The sequence below is a fragment of the Cyphomyrmex costatus genome, unplaced genomic scaffold (genome assembly GCF_001594065.2).
Source record: "Cyphomyrmex costatus isolate MS0001 unplaced genomic scaffold, Ccosl1.0 scaffold1845, whole genome shotgun sequence".
Taxonomy (NCBI): domain Eukaryota; kingdom Metazoa; phylum Arthropoda; class Insecta; order Hymenoptera; family Formicidae; genus Cyphomyrmex; species Cyphomyrmex costatus.
The window spans coordinates 137,924-158,847 of NW_017275874.1; the positions used below are offsets into that span (position 1 = coordinate 137,924).

Consider the following 20,924-nt stretch of genomic DNA (forward strand, 5'->3'; position numbering starts at 1 on the left):
TAAGATGTTTAAAAAGGGAAAGAATTTGGCCTTATCACTCAACAGAATCGCTGACGAAATTCTCATGGAGTATCACGCCGAACAGATTAAAGCTGAAATCATCGTCGTATATGCGTGCGTGTGCGATGACGCGACACGAAAATCGGCGGTGCTAATTACGCGATAATTATCTGATACCACGGTGGGGGATATCGCGAGGGGGCCGCGAGACGGAAGAGAACCGAGAAGGAAGTCGCGGGGGCTGTGCTCGAGCATATAAGCATGAGTGAACCCCGTGACTGCGGCGGTGGAAGGAAAGGGTGGATATATACATATACTTATTCGGGATATATAAGCGATAAATATTAAAGTTCCTTATAAAGCACAAAGTTCTACCACTCTCGTTCGCTCTCTCGCTCCTTCTCTCTCCTCTTCTCTCCGCCTGCATGGTGGGGCCCTTGGCACGCCATCGCTTCATTTAAAATGCAAATTCGTCCGGATGGCGTGAACCACAGCGGCCCGAATTATTCTAATTACCCGCCCTGCCCTCTGTCCCCCTCGGTCTCTTATTCTCTCCCTCTACCACCCGCACCTCGCCGATTTTTCTTACCGTGCTCTCGAAAGCTTATCCGCTCGAACACTCCGCGGTCGAAAAATCTTGAATTTTAGAATCGACGTACCCTCCGGCGCGGTGCGCATCGACGACGAACGAGTTAATTTCGTACGACACGATTTATGGAAGATGAAATAAACGTTGCTCGCGAGCGCAGTACGTCAATGTTAACCTTGAACGTTGTTGCAGATAAAGCGCACGTAAAGCGTACGCTTAAAAATCAACCTTTCTGATTATGTATATATACGTATATATATTAAATTGTTAAAGAAATATAATATAAGCAATTTGACTTCTTAATTTCTTTCACATCAATAAATCAGGCGAAATCGTTCCGTGATCATTTTTAGACTTACTCAATTTTTTACCCCTCCATCGACAGCATCGTGATAAATTGTGGCCAACAAAATAAGCTCTAATTGATACAGGATAATCCAATTCGAAACCGGTGGTGAGGAAAGAAGCATCAGGACGATGACGACGAAAAGGTAACCCGTTCGCACGGTAGTCGCCTCTGGTATACGCATAAACGTGCAAAGTGTGCTGGAAACGAGCGTAGATTATCGCGAGTAACGTGTTCACGATCCGAGCGAGATGTCGTGCGCATGTAGGCCTAATATATTCAGATTTTTATGGCTGGTGGCGTATCGGTGATACGGCAGTCGGTCCACCCTCCCCGCGGTTCCCCCGTTTCGTTTCCCCCGACGTCGCTGCTGCGGCGAAGCCTTCCTTCACGTACCACTTAAAGCGCGGGGTAACCTAATGAATAAACAAAAACTAGATTTCGCTTAGGGCTTACACGTAAAAGCGTGACCTTACCGGCGATTTACCGTGGTTGCCGCGGTTCTCAAATCGGTTCGAACTACTCGCTCCATTGCCGGAAATCTCAGATTTACCAATTGATGGGAATGACCGATTGTGACTTAATATTTTTTTCGTATTAAGCTTTAAGTAACACGCTTTTATTTTCTTTTTTAACACTGATAAGATACAATCTCTCTTGATCTCTATAAATATTTTAAAAGAAAAGGAATAGAAAAATTATTAGAAATTAATATTATTGTTCCATTAATATAATGATTATGACAAAAATATATATACTAAAAAAAACATATATTTAATATAATATATTTACAGGAATGAGACAAGTTCTCTGATGTTTTATCATTCACGATAATGACTGATGACATTAACTGGAGTACTAATTCTTACTTATTAAAAAAAAATCAAGCAAATAAATTAAACAAAGGAAGTGATAAAAAATTAAATATTTCATTAGTAAAGATATAATTATTAAAATATTGAAAAATTTCAAAATATTCTACATTGTTTACATAAGAAGTATAATATTAATTTAAAATCTAGAAAAAATAAGTAGTAAACGCTTGGTACTTCTAGTCTTAAGAACTCAGAAATAGTTGATGAAGCATAGAGAATATTTTGTTATATATTTATTTTTATTTTATTTTACAATTGATGCGAGAATAAAAATTGCGCGCATTGTGAAAATGCAACGTGTATTCGTGACGTTTGCATGCGTTTAGCGAAAAGAGAAAATGGAAAAAGAAAGGGAAAGAAGTGAGGGGCGGAACACGTGTTTGCGAGAGTAACATCGGCAAAACACGTGGCACGCGAGAAACGCGACGTTCACCGTGGCCTCCGGTTCGTTTGATTTATAATAATCGCTCAATCCTCATTACGAGAGGCTTCATCCCCGCGGGACGCGGACCAACGAGATTGCCCGGCGAACGTCGCCGTCAGGCCGAAAGTAATCCCGTCTCGTGACAAAAAGCTCATGCATTCTTCGCCGCTCGTCGTCGAGAATCGAGCCGCGATCGTAGACCGTATACCCCTTTAACGAGTAAAACTTGACACCTTGAAATCGCTGCGCGGAATTTAGTAGCCCTTCGAGCTGCATGCAATACATATGTGCAATCCGCTTTTTTTCGCAGAGGCCGAAGTCTCGTCGCTTCGCATGGCCGGATTTGCCACGGATCTTTACTAACTCGTTTTACATTTATGGAGAAGAATATATACGAAGGGAATTAATGGAACGGATGGAAATTGGAAATTACCTGGACAACACAAAGTCCTAAATCGAGAAAACGTCTTACAGACGATTTCTTAGTCCGAAAGACGTCTCTTATAGATATGTTTAAGACGTTTTATATGTCCCAAATTTTGGACTTTTTGTTATCTGAATATTTTGCCGGGCATGTCTTTTGAACGTGAAAAAAGAACGGTACGTGTTCTCTGGATCGAAAGTATAAATTAGAGGTTGGCGCTGGAAAGTGGAGTTTGTCGTTACGAGGACACGGCGGATGATGGTTGGGCATGAAGAAATGAGTTTTCATCGAGACTCCACGCGGCGCATAGCCATTTCGACTATGTGGATACCGCGTAACGTATGTAATAGTTACATCAGATTAGAACCTGAAGGGAAGGGGCGAGCGTGTAACCAGGCCTAATGCCGGGGTAAGCATCGAGTCACGGGGGTGGAGGCGGATCGTACTTATTACACGTATATACCTCGAAACGTCCCCGCTGTGCCTCTCACACACACACACACACACACACACGTACATACACCTGCGCGAAGGGAAGCAAGGGTAACTATGAGGGTAAGAAGTCGCCGGTGGTCGTGCAAGGGTGGTTGAGGGGTGTTTCGGTAATCGTGCATTAATTTGCATCACAAAGTACACGCCACCCGCTACGCTACGCACGCATTCCACGTAGTTTTCCGCTCGCTCCTTCTTCTGTCCGGAGCGAGTTCTCAAATCGTGATTTCTTAGACGTCTACGACAACCATGAAACACTGTTCTACTTCCACGTTAGATGTGGAAATGTCAAAGGGATCAGCTGAATAAACTATAGGAAGAGATCTCGTGTACCAAACGACGATCCAGAATTTCTTGCGCGATATGTGATGCAATTTATGCAATTTATGCAATTAGCGTAAAAACTGAAATATGAAAATGAAGTTGTTGGCACTACTCTCTCTCTCTCTCTTTCTCTCGGAGAACAGTCTCGCCGTGATCTCGCCGCGATCTGTTCGGGAATGAGAGTCACGGTTTGCGGCTACCGGCGGCAATATTTTGCCGCGCTTTGCCTTATCGGTACGGTTGCATATTTAAGGGTTGCCATGTCAAGCGTCAAGCGCGCCCTTTGAATACATTTAAATTCATTAACGACGAAGGCTATACTCCCGCTATACTCTATAATACGTCGCGCGGTAAGAAACACGCATATACGGCGCGCACGGTGCTCGTGATACGCCACTCTGAAGGCTCTAATACGGCGATGCGCACTACGTTTCACGTCGTACACGATTTGCAGTTTGCCGTTAAGTCTTAAAAGACTTGCTCTGTTTCAGATACGGGACGTGATCGCTCGTCGCCATGCCGCACACTGGTGAGTAAACACTTGCTCTTCTCGCATTTTTTTATATTGAGATTTCGTTCGTTCTCTAACTGGAATGCATACACAAAATCTATTCCACAGTTAGCGAAATTTCCAACAGAAATTCTATAAAAGTGAAATGTCTACTTCTGTTAATTTACTGTGTATAAGAATATAATAATTTGCTGTCTATTTATTTCCTTGAAAGTTCAATATGTTTGCGAAAAGCATTTTTTCTTCAGTCGAAAATTATTGATGTCTAAATATTTTTAGTTAAAGGAAAATTGAGTCCATATAAACTAAGTCCATATAAAAGATCTATCATTAAAGTCGCGATTTGTGGGATACATACCTGAAATTATAAGTTTCTACTGCTTTCCTGATCAGTTTAAAGTAAATTTTTTCTTGGCGAAAATGTCGAAGGAGATCGTGATTTATTGTAACTTTCTAATTGTCTACATCACATAAATTTATAATTGAGCTTTAAACGGGATTCTATTAAAATGAAAAGCTCAATTCTGTTGTATAATTGAAGAATATAATATAATATGTTTCCTGTCTATTTATATCTTTAAAAATTTAATTTGTGAAAAGCGATATGTTTCTTCGATAGCTTATTGCTCGAAGATTATCGATGTGACGATATTTTCGCAGAAAAAAATCGCGAGAGTTCATATAAACTATTAAAGAATCTATCATTAAAGCCACAATTTGTGGGATCTACCTGAGATTGAAAATTCTAAAATAAAATCAAGGAAAGTTTTAAATAAGTAATCGAGAGAGTTTCTATGAGATAGCACACTATTTAATATTAATAACAGACTTAGGTGATAGACTAATTGTAATGCATTTCGGTTTTGTCGAGAATTTTGAGAAAGTAGCGACCAAAGGATTAAATCGTTTTACAATGCTAATTTTTAAAAAGATGTCGCGTCGGCTCATCCCATACAGCAGCCAGTTTGCTAAATAGCCAATCTCACCGCGCGATTCGGTCGGCTTCGCTTCCTGATTCATTCGAGAGGGAATGTAACACGTCGTTATGATTTCTCCGAGACGGGGTCAGCTACCGTCGCGTCGGCGAGATCACAGGTCGAAATCGATGATGAAAATAAAAATTTCTGTCTTTCTCCTCTTGTTCTATAGAAGAGAGTCCTCCTTCTCTCATGGCTGGCTCAAGGCTAAATTACGCTTTGAAAGGCAGTTTGACAGTAATTAACGAAGAATTTTATACCATGGATCGAACGCCGACATCTATAGGCCTATTATTAAACGAGTATAATTATAATCTACCGTCTCTCCTCTCTGTTTCCATCCTCGCTACGCTGGCCTGATGCCCGTGTAAAGAATCCTGCCCGGATCCCGATCGAGCGATCAATCTTTCGCTCTTCCGGCGTGGCAACGGCGAGAAGTCTTCGAAAAAATTAGAAAAAGTATTCTCCGTTCCGGTTATCACGGTCTTTCGGATTGAGATTATTAATATTGTGATTAATTTCGCCAATATATCTTGTTGACCGAATAATTTGCTTAATATAATATTTTGCTGACAGTTCTTAACAACTTTCCTAAATTACTTCTCTGGCGAAAATAAAAATCAGAGTGTAAATCGAATGTAAGGAGACAGTATAAGGAGAAGAGTAAACAAAGAGAAGCGTAAACACCTCTTATGTTTCATTGTTATAATTTTCACCTTCTAGAAGCTTTGTTCATGCTTCTATTACTTTCTCTCTCTTGTTGTTCGACTTACGCTTCGATTTTTATTTACGTCAACGAAATGTAATGAAATCGTAAAAAAAACTTCCGATGCTCTTAACGATTTTGCCGTACAAATTATATGCGGGTAGTTTTTATACTAAATAGAATGCGTTATTACATTGAAAAATTATGTAGATTATAGAGACTATATTTGGTTGGACGATATTATCAAGAATATCAAGATTCATAATGCACTTTACAGATTCAATGTTATTTTTTAATATTAACGAGATCATGTTACATATGTTACTTCTTAATTATCAGCAATATTCAAGTCGCGGATAATCATTGGAGCGATAAACACTTAATAACAGCCGCCGTAGTATCCATCTTGATACACTTCCATTTAAGGTTATCTCCCGCATGTGTTCTTTTAAGACAGATGATGACAGAGCCGATAGTGCGAACGAGTTGAATGGTGACCGATGCGTGCCAATTCGGCATCGAGTTGGCAAATCGCGATTCCCAGTACGACGTGCTCTCGTTCTCGTCAGAGAGAAAAAAATCTGTTAGCATGGGCGCGGATCGTGATTACAGGCAGGCAGGTGTAGAGTTTGGTTAGGGCCTAAATGGCCAGTACGATAGCGATCGCTGTTGGTGATTGCATTAGCTGGCTAATTCTAAGTTAAGTCAGTATTACATCACGAGAGATATCCCCGTGTGCATATTCGTAAAAAAATCTTACAATCATAGTTTGACAATTTGCACTCTATTAAGGAAATGTAAATAGAAAGGGAATATGTAAATATGAAAGGAGCTAAAAATATGGTTTATCCTCCCCCCTATATAAAATTATTATCTCTAATTACTCTGGGAATTGGTCGATAAAATTACTTTAACAATTTTATAAAACCTCTTTTCAACTTACCAAAAAAAAACAGAAAAAGAAAGGAGAGCACTATATGTATATAAAATTAATAGATTGATACGATTCTTGTACACTTTGTCTCTGTTGTGTATAAGAATATAGTAATATAGTTTTCTAAAATAACTTCTAAATTTTTAAATATCGTGATAGAGTGATTTTTAATTTTTAAACAAAAAATATTTATAAAAATGTTTGCTACATGGAAAGAACAATTTTATCGAAATGTTTAAAAATTTAGCTCAATACTGAAAATAATTTTATTGAATTACCAAAATAATTACGTAGGAAATTCAAGCATATTGAGCAATGTTGCAAACAAATTTGATATTTTAATATTCTATCAACTAACTTGAGCGTCCTACATAATTATTTAGATAGTTGAATAATATTATTTTCACATCTATATCTAATTAAATTTTTAGAACTTGAGCAAAACCGTTCTTCCCGTGTAAAATAAACTAGGTATAATGACCTAGGCAATGATTAAATGAAAAGAACAAGATATAATTTAAAAAATCCAATGGTTATTCCGCAGACGGAAAGTGCACTTGAAGTACTCATCACTGGAAAAGTTGCGCATTTAATATAGCGTGTAGTATCTATTTAATAAACTAGATCGTCCGCACATCCAATCTGCGTTTTACGAGAAGCCGGCGGTTTATCGCGTCTTTAATTATTGCAAAGGCGCCTGCCTTTATTAACATCCCATGCCGTTATTAGAGATAACAGTTATTTCGAACGCTATTACGTTCGCGTAGCAGTCTCTAACGTAGTTCTGAGTAGCTTTTTTACCAATTCCATCTTGTTCGCCTGTTCGCTTTAGCCTCTTTACAAATCGCGCGTTTCCGGTATTCCGATTTCCGTGCTTGCGCTTTTTATCTCACGTAAACGAGTGGTTCCATGCTACTTATGATGCGCAGCGCAACCAGAACCGCCGCCGTTACTGCTCGGTTCCATTATTTCGCGGATCCACCGGGGCAGATTTGCAGTTAGATAAAGATGCCATTTTGGCCTGTTTTTGCCGTAATAATAATTTGGCCCGCTGCACTGTGTCCGTCGCTTGCGCGTTGTCGTTCGTCTCCCGTTGTCCGAAATGCCGTAGCGTGTATAATTTTCGTGGTGCAAACGCGCGTCACAGATTGGTGTGTCCGGCGTGCAGAACGAATGAAGGGCACGTACATTAAGGGATAGATGATAATTAATCAATTACATAAAAATGATTGAACGCATGCAAAATTAATTCATTAGCGGCATGCACCAAATTCAGTTTGATAAATCTATCAAAATTTCTTTCTTTATTTATTTATTGGTAAAGAAAATGCATCGTCACATGTATGTGCGAGTTCAATATATAGCCGCTAATGAATAAGGCACATGCGAGCACGCGAGACGCACATTCTCCGGAAGTAATTTCTCCAAAAGGTAATTTCTCCGAAAATGAGTCTTACCGGCTGTGTGTCCCTGTCACCAATCGAAAGACCCTTAAATTATCCAATAAGGACAATCCGTCACGCCTTCGACCGGTGGTCATTATCAGCAATTCCCACTTCGTGCGAGCTCGCCGCTGTGAGCGTCACGTCCGTTCTCACTCTTGCGAGGACGTCATGAAATTGTAGAAGCATTTCGTAATTTCGGCCGAGACGTGTAATGGTTCTTTCGCGGAGACTGCGCTTACACGAATAAACGGCTAATGGGCGCATTAATTGGAAGAGATTTTTATCTTCCAATTTAAAAATCGTACATACATATATATTATATATATATATATAATCTATTAGGAAGGAAAATTATTAGGAATTATCCCGCAGATATAAAATCTCAGAGGCGTATAAAAAACTCGGCATCTCACGAGTATAATCGCACTGATCATTCGCTTCCCAGAGCGTGGAAGCTCGTTCGGGGAAATACGAGAGAATCACTGACAGAAGAGTGATCGCGATCGTCTCGTCAATTAGTCCATAAAACGCCAAATAAAGCTCGGATTCGAGGAATTCGAGAGTAATGGAGAGTGGAAAAGATTGACGAAAATCTTTTCTTTAGCTCGAATACGCGGCCGCTCGAGAGATCATTATTTCTCAAGCTGGTTTGGAGGTCTGTCGGCGTCAGTGATCGTGGTAATGACATAATTAGTCGGCGCGGATAATAATTAGCGATCGTCCTGGTGCATCCGGACGCGTCTACGTGAAGGCGCGTGGCTCGATTTATATAAGTCGCCCATGGCATTTATGCTTTTGCTCTTTTTCGCCCTTTTATATTTTCTTTCACGAAGGAGAGGCCATCGTTAGTAACGCCGCTTCTGCGTGAGGCCCTCATCTTTCTTTTTTCTTTCTCTCTCTTGGTTCCAGTTACGTCGATAATAATCGCCGAGAAATAAAACCGATTATTCCCATTACGCGGCAAGTTATTATTCGTTAAACTCATATATGACCGTCAATTATCTCCATCGGTGCATCGATGCAGAACTGCAACCGGGCCAGATTGCTTATATCCTCTCCCTCCTCTTCTTGTATTGCAACAATTATTGCAACAATATCATTAAGATTTCTAACTTAATGTCGTGACAGGAGGGTTACCTTATTAAAATTTAATTATAATTACGAAAATGTCCTGTATATTTCATGTGGTCACTCTCTGGCATGACGACAGATTAATTAAGACACGCAAGAGTGTTTTTCTTCGAATTCGAATTTCACGCTGCCGAAAGTTGTTGGGGCATATTTAAGATTAGAATTCAACTTGAAATGGCAAGCTGAATATTAAGCGACAGAGATTCCCATGAAATTCCGAATCGTCCGTAATAATTATGCCGTTAACTTCGCGTCGACATCGTTTCGAGACGAAAATTAAGGATTCTTCGAGTGTGAAATAAGCTTATCGAGGATTTATGATGCAGTTTTAATACAACAGTGAGCCCCTGTTCTATAGTCTTTCCGAACTTCTAATCAATGTCTATAGTGTCTCGTGAAAAGACAAACGGAAAACTATCATATATAACTCAAATTTTATTCGACGCTTTAATGCGCGCGTTAGGTTGCGGATAGTTCGAGCCGTTCATTTTCGACGGCGGAACATAAAATTGGTGATCAATTGGCGTTTTTATTTGCTCGCGGCGAGACGGTCATTATGGTTTTACGACACCACTGCGGGGGAATAATATCGATTTTATAAAATTTTCGACAAGTGTGTGCTGCGTCGGCTGTACGACGTGTCGCGCATGCAATGTGTAAATAACTTGTCGTTTGCCATGATTTAAGTCCGCAACACATTGTGCATTTCATATTCACGCGCTGCTGAATATGAAAATTATGCGATTACACGTTTTATGAATATGAATATTAAGAAGAAAAAAACAAAATGGTTTCTAAAACGGCCACTTGCGAGAGGCCTCGTCCTCGTCTTAACGTTTCATCCCAATTAACTTTTACGCATCACCGATGGATCCTAAACTTTATCCCGAATTTTCGAATTATGTTAATTTTTTTATCAGTTCCAACACCACGTTTTAACATACGACATTTTAAAGTCTTCAAATTTTAATGAACAGAAAGTTGTTTCATAATAAAGTATCACCTAATTACGTATTTAAAATTTGAGGAAGTTTTGACTAAACTTTGGTTAAAATGACGATTCGCATAAACAGGAAGTATAATAATTTATAGCGTCTTCTCTCTCACACGAAATAAGTTTAATATTTTGTAGAAGATCTCTCCTATAGTAGTGTTGATACAATAGCCGTGGAACATATTTTAACGAACATTTAATTATAATATATTTTTGTTGCATAAAACCGAACAAAATAATTACTATAGAAACGGCCTTCAAGTATAGACGTCGGGATTTCGTTGCAACCGCTACACGATCTTCCTAATATTACTGAAAATAATGACATATCTTCGCCGGACAAAAAGACAGGGAGAGAAGGTTCTTCCCGTGATATTCGTTATAACAATGTCATTAGAGGGCCAGCCAGGACCGCACGTCAGAGGATGCACCTGCCGAACTTCCCGGACGACCGCGAGCGCATTATTAACAGATTTCCGACTATCCTCGCTCTGAATCGATAAACACCTTTTGCTGCTCAACGCGAAATCTTGAATCGCTACTCGGAGATTCAGGTCGACTTATCGCGCCATCGTTATGTCGCCCATTAACACAATAACGCGACTGACTGACTGACTGCTCTTCCAGGGCAAGCCGGGGTGAATCAATTAGGCGGCGTCTTTGTGAACGGCAGGCCGTTGCCAGACTGCGTGCGCCAGAGAATCGTGCAGCTCGCCATGGTCGGCGTCAGACCGTGCGATATTTCCCGACAGCTACTTGTGTCCCATGGCTGCGTCTCCAAGATACTCACGAGATTCTACGAGACGGGAAGCATCCGACCTGGCAGCATCGGCGGAAGCAAGACGAAGGTAAGATCTGATCAAAATCCACCATTTTAAGAATACATGGCAATAATGGTTCTGTATTTAGAAATTCAACTATTTCAGATACAGATCTGAAAATAAATTTTGTTGGACTGTCAAAATAATTATGTAGAATGCTCAAGCTGGTTTCTAGAATGTCCAAACTTTTTGTAGCATTGCTTATCATGCTTGAATTTTCTACAAAATTATTTTTAGATCCGTATCTATCTAAATTTTTAGACATTTCGGCAAAATCGTTTTTTTTTTATACATTAAAATGTATAATCGCACACCTTTTTAATTGTAATTATGGAATTTTTTATATCTGCGTATTGAGTAATTTATTATTATTATTATTACAAATATATAAAATAAAAACATTTCATATGTCATACATAAAAACATTAGAATGAAGTATGAAGTACAATATTTTAAATACCAAATTTTTTGGTAACTTACTGAAAATATATTCAGAAATTTCACAAGACAAGATAGTTTAATAAATTTGCTGGTTTTATCTTAGAGAAAATTTAATCCGAATAAAAAAATTATTTGAAAATGAAAATTACGGATGTTCGACATAAAATGCGCTCTAAGGGTAAGATTCAGGAAAAGATTAATGTCGGTGGTTCGCAAAAACACTTTAAAACGATCACGCATCAGTGTGCCTTAGCGGGCGGTGGCTCTGATGAGAGTTAGTCCTCTCCCTGCACGTACAAAGTCAGGCATTCCTGATGTGATTTTAAGTAAGGGCTGCGTTTTGACCGTGCGCGTGCAATTATCCAAACACTTGGCAGTGCGCGTAATTAGTATTTGCATAATTTTATGGCTTTGCACGGTTTTCTCGCTGATATTGAGTGATGTGCCCGATGTTGCGCTATAAATTAATGAAAAACCGCCGCAACAAGGAAATTACATCTCGTAATCGAAATCGATTTCGCGAAATCGTGGGACACATTGACATTTCTATCGTTCGATCGTAATCACACTCGTAAAGCTTAACGACAAGACGCAAGTTTTTATCGCATAACGTACTCACGTGTCTGGCTCGGAAACGCCATTTCGCCCCCCGGGTGCGCATCGCGAAGCTGCACCGACGACGCCCGCCGTATCGCGCACACATGCCGCTAATGACAATATAATTGCACGGTGCGTACACGCATTATGCACTGAGAATTTCTTACGATGCGCCGACCGCGGACTATTACTCTGTGCTTAATGAATTTATTTTAATAATGCCGCGTCGGCGTGCATCGACCTTCCTTAAGTTGCGAGCTGGAGTTTGGTACGATAGATAAAGATAAATTTATTAATATTGTAAGACAAGTCCTTTAAAAATCTAAAAATGATAAGTAAAAAGGAAATGAAATGAAAAACGGTGATAAAATAATAAAATCTATTGTACAAAGTAAAATAAATATGGAGATGAGAAAAAATAATGAAGATATAAGATAGATAATGAACAAAACTGCAGATAAAGGTATAAAATTAAAAGTAGAATTTAAAAAAAAAGAAAATTTAACATAAGCAGAAAAATTAGAGAGAAAGAGAGAGAGAGAGAGAGAGAGAGAGAAAGCTTTTAAAATTCTGAAGAGGACATTTAAATTCCGGCTGTGGCACGAGGAAGGGGGCCGATTACGGGCGCATGTAAACGATAGTCATCATCTGCCATTACCGGCGTTCGTTTTATTTCATGTATGTCAAAATAGTCCCGTGGTGAAATAATGGTTGCGCGCTTAATACAGCTTAGTCCTGAAGTCTTTTTTAACCGGGATCTACGCGATCAGCCGAATTCGTCGCTTTTTCTTTTCCTCTTTACGACAAGTAAACGGCAACCTTTAGTAATTTGGGTGAGAAATTAGGAAGACATACGAGGAGCCCCTTTTGAGAGAAGCGAGCATGCACGAAGGATCGAGTCACTCGTCTTGCACGCGCAACCATTCTCTTTGCCCGCCCACTATCGTGCACACAAAGGATCTTCTTTCTCGAGGAGATCGTTATTAGATAACACGCCGAGTCGGTGGCTCGTCACTATCCCTGTCTGTAAGTGGCTTTTACAGCAATTTAAAATTACGCCGATAATTAAATAATGGCTACTAGGTAAACCCTTTGATTGCCTGGCAGTATTAACTCATCGAGAACCAGCATTTAACTGTCTCCTCCCCTCTCGACGATTTCCATTTTCCTGCTGAGTAACGAAAGATGAACGGTGCCTCGTCGAGATAACGTTGCTCTCCATTTTAAGTCTGTTATTACGACTTTCCGCGCCCTCCTCGGCGCGCGTATTCCACGATATATTGCCCTTCGGTCACAGATGATCTTCCCATGCGCGAATTTGGTGTAAACTGCGAGCTCATAGGGGCTTATTTCTGAAAAAGTATCACGTACGAAAATTCTATAGTATACATTACGTCGTATTCAAAAATAGGCCCCCAGGTATTTTATATTAAGCGCCCTGAGGCGACTTACGCATGTTTGCAGTAAGAGCCAATAGCAGTGTTTAATTAAATTCGCACTTTCGAGAGTGAAAGATTAATTCCAGTGATGCGCGATCCAGTCTCTCCATCTCGTCGTTCCATCGTACACGATGCAATTTAGCGTGCGATTTCGCGAAATTAATCGACCAACTATCGGCGAATCTACACGTGTACTTGGGTGTGGTACGTAATATTTTCGAGACATGTTCTCTCCGTTACTTCTCTCTGTTTTTCTCTGTCTTTCTCTTTTTCTCTCCTGTCATACACACGCGTGCGCATTAACGTGATACGCGTCGGATAATAATCCGGCGGCACGACAGAGAAAATTGTCTCATGAAAAATGTACAAGCCGCGTTGCAGCCGCGGATAATAAAGTGGAACATCAAGGAAAAAATCGCCGCGATCCGCCTCGTTCTCCACGTACGCGAAACGCGTCCAAAGTTCTCTCTCTCTCTCTCTCTCTCTCTCATATAACAACTGAATGATACGACAAAGTATACCCTTCTAGTGACGCTTTAACTCTCTTTACTCTCGCATTCGATAGCGATCTCACGAGTTGCTCGAAACCGTTGATGAAATTCCACTCCTATCTGGAAATGATTATTGTCACGGCTTCGACCCCGACGGAATATTTATTTTCTTCGCGGTTCACACTCGACCATCGGGCGTTTTCTCCGTTTATCTGGCAATTAAGATCTCGCTCGTGGTCTTGACGGAAATACGCGCGTATCTGACCGTCCCCGCTCATGGACATGTATTTATTTTCTCGATGCATGATTTAACAGCGCTTGAAACACCGCGACAAATAGGAGCGAATCGCGTTTTATTCCCATGACGCGAACATAAAGTCTTGTTTTAAACGAGAGTTCGCAGTTGATAGCGTTTACTTTAAAAAGAACGAATCGTTTTACACAAAAATATTTAAAAATTTAACTAAATTATATCAGAAAATGATTTTTTAAGTCTAACAAAATAATTAGACAGGATGTTCAAACTGATTTTGCTAGAATATAAAAACTTTTTTGCAGCATTATTCTCATCATGCTTGATGAGTTTGTTAATAATAAAAGACAAAGATACATCAAATTAATCATTATTATTGCGATATGTATTAATTTGAGTTTTCTATAATTATTTTAATGATTCAACAAAATTATTTTCAGAACTTTATCTCCTTAGACTTTTAGATATTCTAGCAAAATTGTTCTGTTGCGTTATTTAAATCTTCTTTATATACTTTTTTCGCTTCTGTTTCACTTTTCTGATGACAAATCAATCGCCTCTCATTTCTAACGACACTGGCGTGTCCAGGTAGCATGGGAAAAATGGGGCGGAAGGTGTCGACGGTCGTCGTTGCCCTTATCATTCACGAGCACTCGGGGCATTCGGGGCGCATGTAGCGCGGGGCGCGCAACTTACGCGCGATAATTACCGAGTTGGTGAACCTGTTCGTATGTACACGGCCCGGGTATATGCGGGTTATCTAACGTTTAGTGCCAGATGTCCATTCTGTCCAGCCAATTTCCTCCGACGGTAACACACACGCGTACATGTACACGTGCAACGCATGCTCACGTGCGTGTCCGCGCTTCGATGTGCCCGAACGGCAACGTGAGGGTCCGCATTAGGACGCACCGTATATATTGTCGGAGCAGGGGTAATTGTGGCAACGACGACGGAAGTGTCAGATTAGAATCTGAGATGCTCCCGGGAGCACGCGATGCTTGTCCTAACCCCCTCAAACTATTAGGCGGCCCTCTCCGACTCTTCGCTACCCCTGAGGCACTAGCCCCTAAACGTTCCTGCCAGTGGTGCTTCCACCTGCAAGTACTTCGGATAATGACATCTTGTATTATTTCATATTACCTCTGTATTGTAACAATTTTAAACGGTTTCACATGATTATTACACTGAAAACTGTATATTTCTTTCGAGTAGGACTAAGTAAACATTTTTACTTACGATAAAAATAAATAAATATTTACTTAACGAAAAGAATTATAATTAAATTAATAGTTTTTCTATCAAATAAATATCTATATGTTTACATCTATATTCACGTAGAATTATTCAAACAAATATTTATTGAAATCTATTTAGTATTTTTATTAATATTTTTATTTAGAATTTGTTTAGTGTATCCAAACTCGAAATAAGAGAAAGATGCTTTGTTAGTTAGTTTTCGAGTTTGTCTTGCTCTCGACTAAAACTTATTTTCAATGTCCGACCAATAACACATTTTTCTTGAGAAGAAATTGATTACGATAAGCAATCACGCGAGAAAATTTACGTCGACCCTGTAATTCAAGGTTTATAATTTCTCTTGGCTTTACCGAGCACATCAATCGACGTCCGACGGTTTGCCTTTATGCCGATCGTATCGATCGTTGTCCGATCGATGCACCGCAATATTTATTCTGTTCCTCTTCGAAACAATTTGTCGAGGAAGATCGTATCGTGCCCACGCGACCGAGCACAGATTATGGACGCGCGGAACGCCGAGGCATCGATCTTCTCGCGAAATGAGATCGGTGCTGGTAATCGACAGCCAGTTTGGTGATATCGTTCCGCTCGATACGTACACACATGTATATGAATCGTGTACGAACCCCCGCATGGATTTGAGCATGAACCCGTGAAGATGATCATCTTTTCTCGAACGAGATCTTGGTGCGTCTCGCTCGCGCCAACACGCCTGACATCGCTCCCAAAGAGATCGGCGATCTCAAAATCTGTACGGCCGGAATAACATTTCCATCGCGTTAGCATAAAATTATCTGTGTGCCATTACCGTTCATTAGCAAGTCAAATTAGTCGTGCGGCCAGATTGAGCACCACTGGGGCCCCCTTTTGAAGAAGCGAAACCGATGGTGGGCCTCGTGGCAGCCAACGGCACCGGTGCACGGTACCAACTGACTGGACAACCCGTTTCTTTGGCGAACGGGGGCTAAACCGAAATAAAATAGGTAGTACCTTCCCACCGCACCGGACGGACTCTCCTCGCTATCTGATTGACGACCCAGTCGTGCTCTTCACCTGTGAACAACATATGCGTGTGCGATCCGCTATAACGATGGTGTGACTGCGTTTGCGTTAATTTGTCGATGAGATAACACACGCGGTTTGTCTTTAAAAAAGAACGGAATGATTAACAACGATATCCTGTCACTGATAAATATCCTTACGAAAGGTGTACACAAGTATCTAAAATTGATAAAAATGTTTTTTTACAATGAAAAGTAAAATACAAAACAAATGTTAAGTAACGTGTTTGTATTATAAAATTGATAAAGTTGGAATCACTGATGTCTTGGGATTTTCACTATTGTTTCATACTAATTTATACGTGTTTCACTTCTCGCGCATCACTTTTTAGATTCGTTAGTCAATTTATATTTATAGACAATTTTTTCTTAGCAAAAACTATGATTTCAAAGCAACGATAATTTTCAAGCTCTAAATAACAAAAAAAAAGCTTTCTACGAATTAAATTTCTATATACAAATAAATAATTTATAAAACTATACATTTTACAACCAATTTTAGAATTTATAATTTATCTCAAAATAAAATTTTAAAAAGTTTAAAGTTTAATTACAGAAATATATAATATTAAAGAATTAAAAATATGAGTTAAATAAATGATTTTCTTTTTAACATTTTTGTTAAGAAAAAAAATTATTTTAAGTAATTAAAGACTTCGTGAAAAAATAATGCACAATAAATAAGATATCTCTATACATTTATTTATAAATATACTTAATTTATATTTTATTTATCTTGTAGCAAGTAGCTACGCCAACGGTGGTGAAAAAGATTTTACGGATGAAGCAAGAGCAGCCGACAATGTTTGCCTGGGAGATCCGCGAACAGCTCGCGCGACAAGGAGCTTGTGATCCCCAGAGCTTACCCTCCGTATCATCGGTTAATCGTATTCTCAGAGGTGGTGGGCTTCATACTGATATCCCTTCCATTGAGGGCGGTGCATCTGGTGGTTATACGTCGCAAATTCCGTCGAACGCTGGAGCTAGAGGTAAAGTATGATATCAAAGAGATCAAGTCTAGAGATCTTATGGCCACGAGTGATTTTGTCAAAATCCTAAGAGAAGAAAAGGTAATCTTAATTAAAGTTGTAGAGTGAAACAGTATAAGTTAGGGCAAATTAGAATGAGATAACATATATAGGGAGACATTACACACACACATCCTTCTCTTTCGTAGAATTTTGATAAAATCGCTTGTAGCCAGACAATCCTTCATTAGCGTTTACGGACAGTAATGTTAATTTGCAAAGTCGGCTATTAAACTGAATAAAAAAAAAGATGTAGTTGAGTAAGGGACACGCGGGCGCATATTTTTGTTGTGAAGCTTTTTGAATCATTATATATAGTTGCGTTGCTGCGAATGCACCATTACAAACTAATAACGCCTTAAACACCTGTCCCTAGCGTGGAATCGCCGTTTCGCGGATTTCTTTTTTTTGCGGTTATTTCCAGAAGAAAGACGATAAATGTCCGAAAACGGCAATGACGAGCGCATCGAAGAAGAAGAATAGCGAGAATGACAAGCGGGAGGGAGAGGGTGGGAAGGGGCGAAGAGGGTAAATCTTTCGAGATACCCCATTGCCGTGATTGACTCGTCAGCAAAAGCCACGCAGACCAGGCAGGGCAACAGACACGCAAGCCTATGCTGTCGAAACGGAAAATTTACCTCGCAATTTGTGCCGCTGGATGCTGGAAGCGGTGCTCAATTTACCGGCTTTGAGCAGCTAATTACGAAACGAGTGTCCGGACTCTTTCGTCTTCATCTTTCTCTTAAATTTCGTTTAGTGACAGTTTTCTTTCTAATATTTCGAAAGGAATTAATCTTTGTGTCTTGTTAAAATATTACTTTGAATCGATACGAATATATTATTATATAATAAAAAACACTCAATGTTGTAGCCAAAGGTGAAAATCTTTTTTTCTTTTGTACTTTGTAGAGAAAAAGTTTCGTACTAGATTCGTCCTAGTGAGAAATCACAATGGAATTGACGTCGAATTGATGATTTCGATCTCGAATCGACATCACTCTTTGATGTCGATTTCATTATTATTTCTCACTGAGGTGAAATTAGCACGCCATATTTTCAGTTTTGATTTTTTATAAAAAATGAACTTTTTTTATTTTGATAAGGAACTATATGAAAAATAGAACTGTATGAAAAATATATATACTATATTGAAACAATAATCATTATTATTATTTTTTTTTAATAAACAAAATGATGTCAAGGGCGATTAAAGAGTCAGTATAAGAATTTTCGTTTAACAATAAAATATATAATCAGTCATTTTCAATAAAATTTATTCAAACACTACTCAATATTAAAATAGAAATGAGCATAAAAATATAAAAAAATATATAAAGAACGTTACAGTTTCGGCTCTCGGATTGAGCCCTCTTCAGACATGAAAATTCAGCGGACAAAATCAATCGCTAAAAAATCGTTCATGCAGTTTCCATTTCGATTCTGTGAATCCTCGTTTTTTTTTTTAATAGAACGGCGTAATAATTTCACAAATATAGATTTGTGAAGTTAGCACGGAATACGTATTCATAGTTTTTGATAAATATATTTTTGATAATATTCATTTATAAACGTAAGAAATTTTTTAAGAGATGCAAAGCAACACAAAAATTGCAATTATTTTCTCTGCAGATGCACTTATGAGAACGGATTATCAACTATTCTATCCGGGTGCTCTAGGACCATTACACATTTCCACGAACACTGGCAATACTGGCACGTCGTCGTGGAATCAAAGCTTTTACTCGTCTCTCTATCAAGCGACCACCTTACATTTGCAACATGGAATGCAATCCTTCGCGTAAGTCCGTCACAATGGAATTTGGTGATACGGAATATATATAATTCATTCTACAGATGTGATACCATAATTAGTTTTAATTTTTACAGACCTTTAGATGCCGAACGTTTGTCGGAGCAAAACGGCGCACAGAATCAACTGGAGCTGAAATCGAGTTCGAGCTCGACGGCCGGCAGCGATGATTCGCTGGATAAAAGCGATCTGGATGAGAACTTGGTCGAATCGCAAGATCATTACAAGTCTTTTCGAAGCACGCCGATTATCCTGGAACTCAGCCAGAAAATCGGCAGCGATCGAAGCGCATTCGTCAGGCACGGTACGCCCAATTCACACACCACGAATTCGGACAATCCGCGAGAAAGTCCAATGTCGATCATTGAGACGTCGAAGCGGGATTCCCCGGCATCGTACAGGATTCACGAGGCGAAGAACACGAGTCCAGGCACGACGATGACGACGAACGAAGGAGTGGCGATGGAGAATCAGCCGCCACAGCCGCAAAAGAAGAAGAATCCTTACTCGATAGAGGAGTTGCTCAAGAAAGACGAGAGCAAATCTGCGTCCAGAAGGCCGAGATTGCCCAACATCGGCGTAGTCCAACCGTGCGGCATTATCGTAAGCAAGGAAATCTAAAAAATCTTTGTTAAATTAATCTTATCCAAGGAGATGGAACGCTGTTGTCGGAGCAAGTACATATCGCTTTGAGTTATGTGAAGTATGGATTACATCTAGATTCATCAGCAGTGAATTCTTGCTCTGACGGACATTATACAGTGTAAACGTACATCATTGGCCATATAGGTACGTGTGTAGTATTATAACATTATTAACAGGTGTAAAGAAAAATCGTACGATATAAAATTCGATGAAAATTGAACAAGAGGAAGTAGCAGAAGATTAGTACCACTATTGCGACACATGTACTTGAAAGTAATTTCTTTGCACCTGATAAGTAATCCTTGTGGATACAGTGAGAAGTAGCGAATATCTTAGATGTCTAACATCTAACTTAGAGTACCGACTAAGGAGTTTGATAGAAGAGATTAGAAGCAGATGATTTTTGAAGCTTCTTATTTCTCCTTCGAGAGAGATAGAGAGACAGAGAATATGGTTGTTTCGTGAAGTAAAATGAAAAGATAGCGCCATATGTAATATTAGAATCGAAAAACTGTAGTGTCGATTATAACTTAGTGAATTATATATATATGTAATCCTTGTGTAAGTTAACTTATAATTAAATTATTTTCATTCCTCTTGTTCCGCGTTGCTAATCTCGATCGCCGTTTCTTCCTGGCGATCAGTACACGGCTGTTAACCGCTTCGAGAATCTAAGATTTCGCTTAACTCTGTAATTGCGTATGGCTACTTAAGGCCGATAAAAGAAAAAGAAAAATGCTTGGAAATCCGGGAGAAGTTTCCAATACTTTCACTGATTTATCTTGAATAGTCGATCGCGAATCACAGGCGGTGAAATATCAATTAACGTTGCCAGTATTTCCGGGCGGTAATTACCACGCCAATGTTGATGCAAGAAATTCAGCACTTCCAAGCTATCACGTCACG

At 39.4% G+C, this 20,924-nt stretch overlaps 1 protein-coding gene across 1 annotated transcript; it reads left to right on the forward strand.

Moving 5' to 3' along the window:
• Window positions 1-3,990: 3,990 nt before the first annotated feature.
• Window positions 3,991-19,994, forward strand: Poxn (paired box pox-neuro). The gene is made up of 5 exons (XM_018537867.1): window positions 3,991-4,003; window positions 10,800-11,020; window positions 17,278-17,524; window positions 19,193-19,361; window positions 19,451-19,994. The coding sequence occupies exons 1-5, from the start codon at window positions 3,991-3,993 to the stop codon at window positions 19,992-19,994; spliced, it is 1,194 nt and encodes a 397-aa protein (XP_018393369.1).
• Window positions 19,995-20,924: the final 930 nt, after the last annotated feature.

Coding starts and splice junctions, on each gene's coding strand:
- Poxn (XM_018537867.1), top strand. Junction 17,525..19,192: donor GTCGAACGCTGGAGCTAGAG/GTAAAGTATGAT, acceptor TTTTCTCTGCAG/ATGCACTTATGAGAACGGAT. Junction 19,362..19,450: donor CATGGAATGCAATCCTTCGC/GTAAGTCCGTCA, acceptor TAATTTTTACAG/ACCTTTAGATGCCGAACGTT.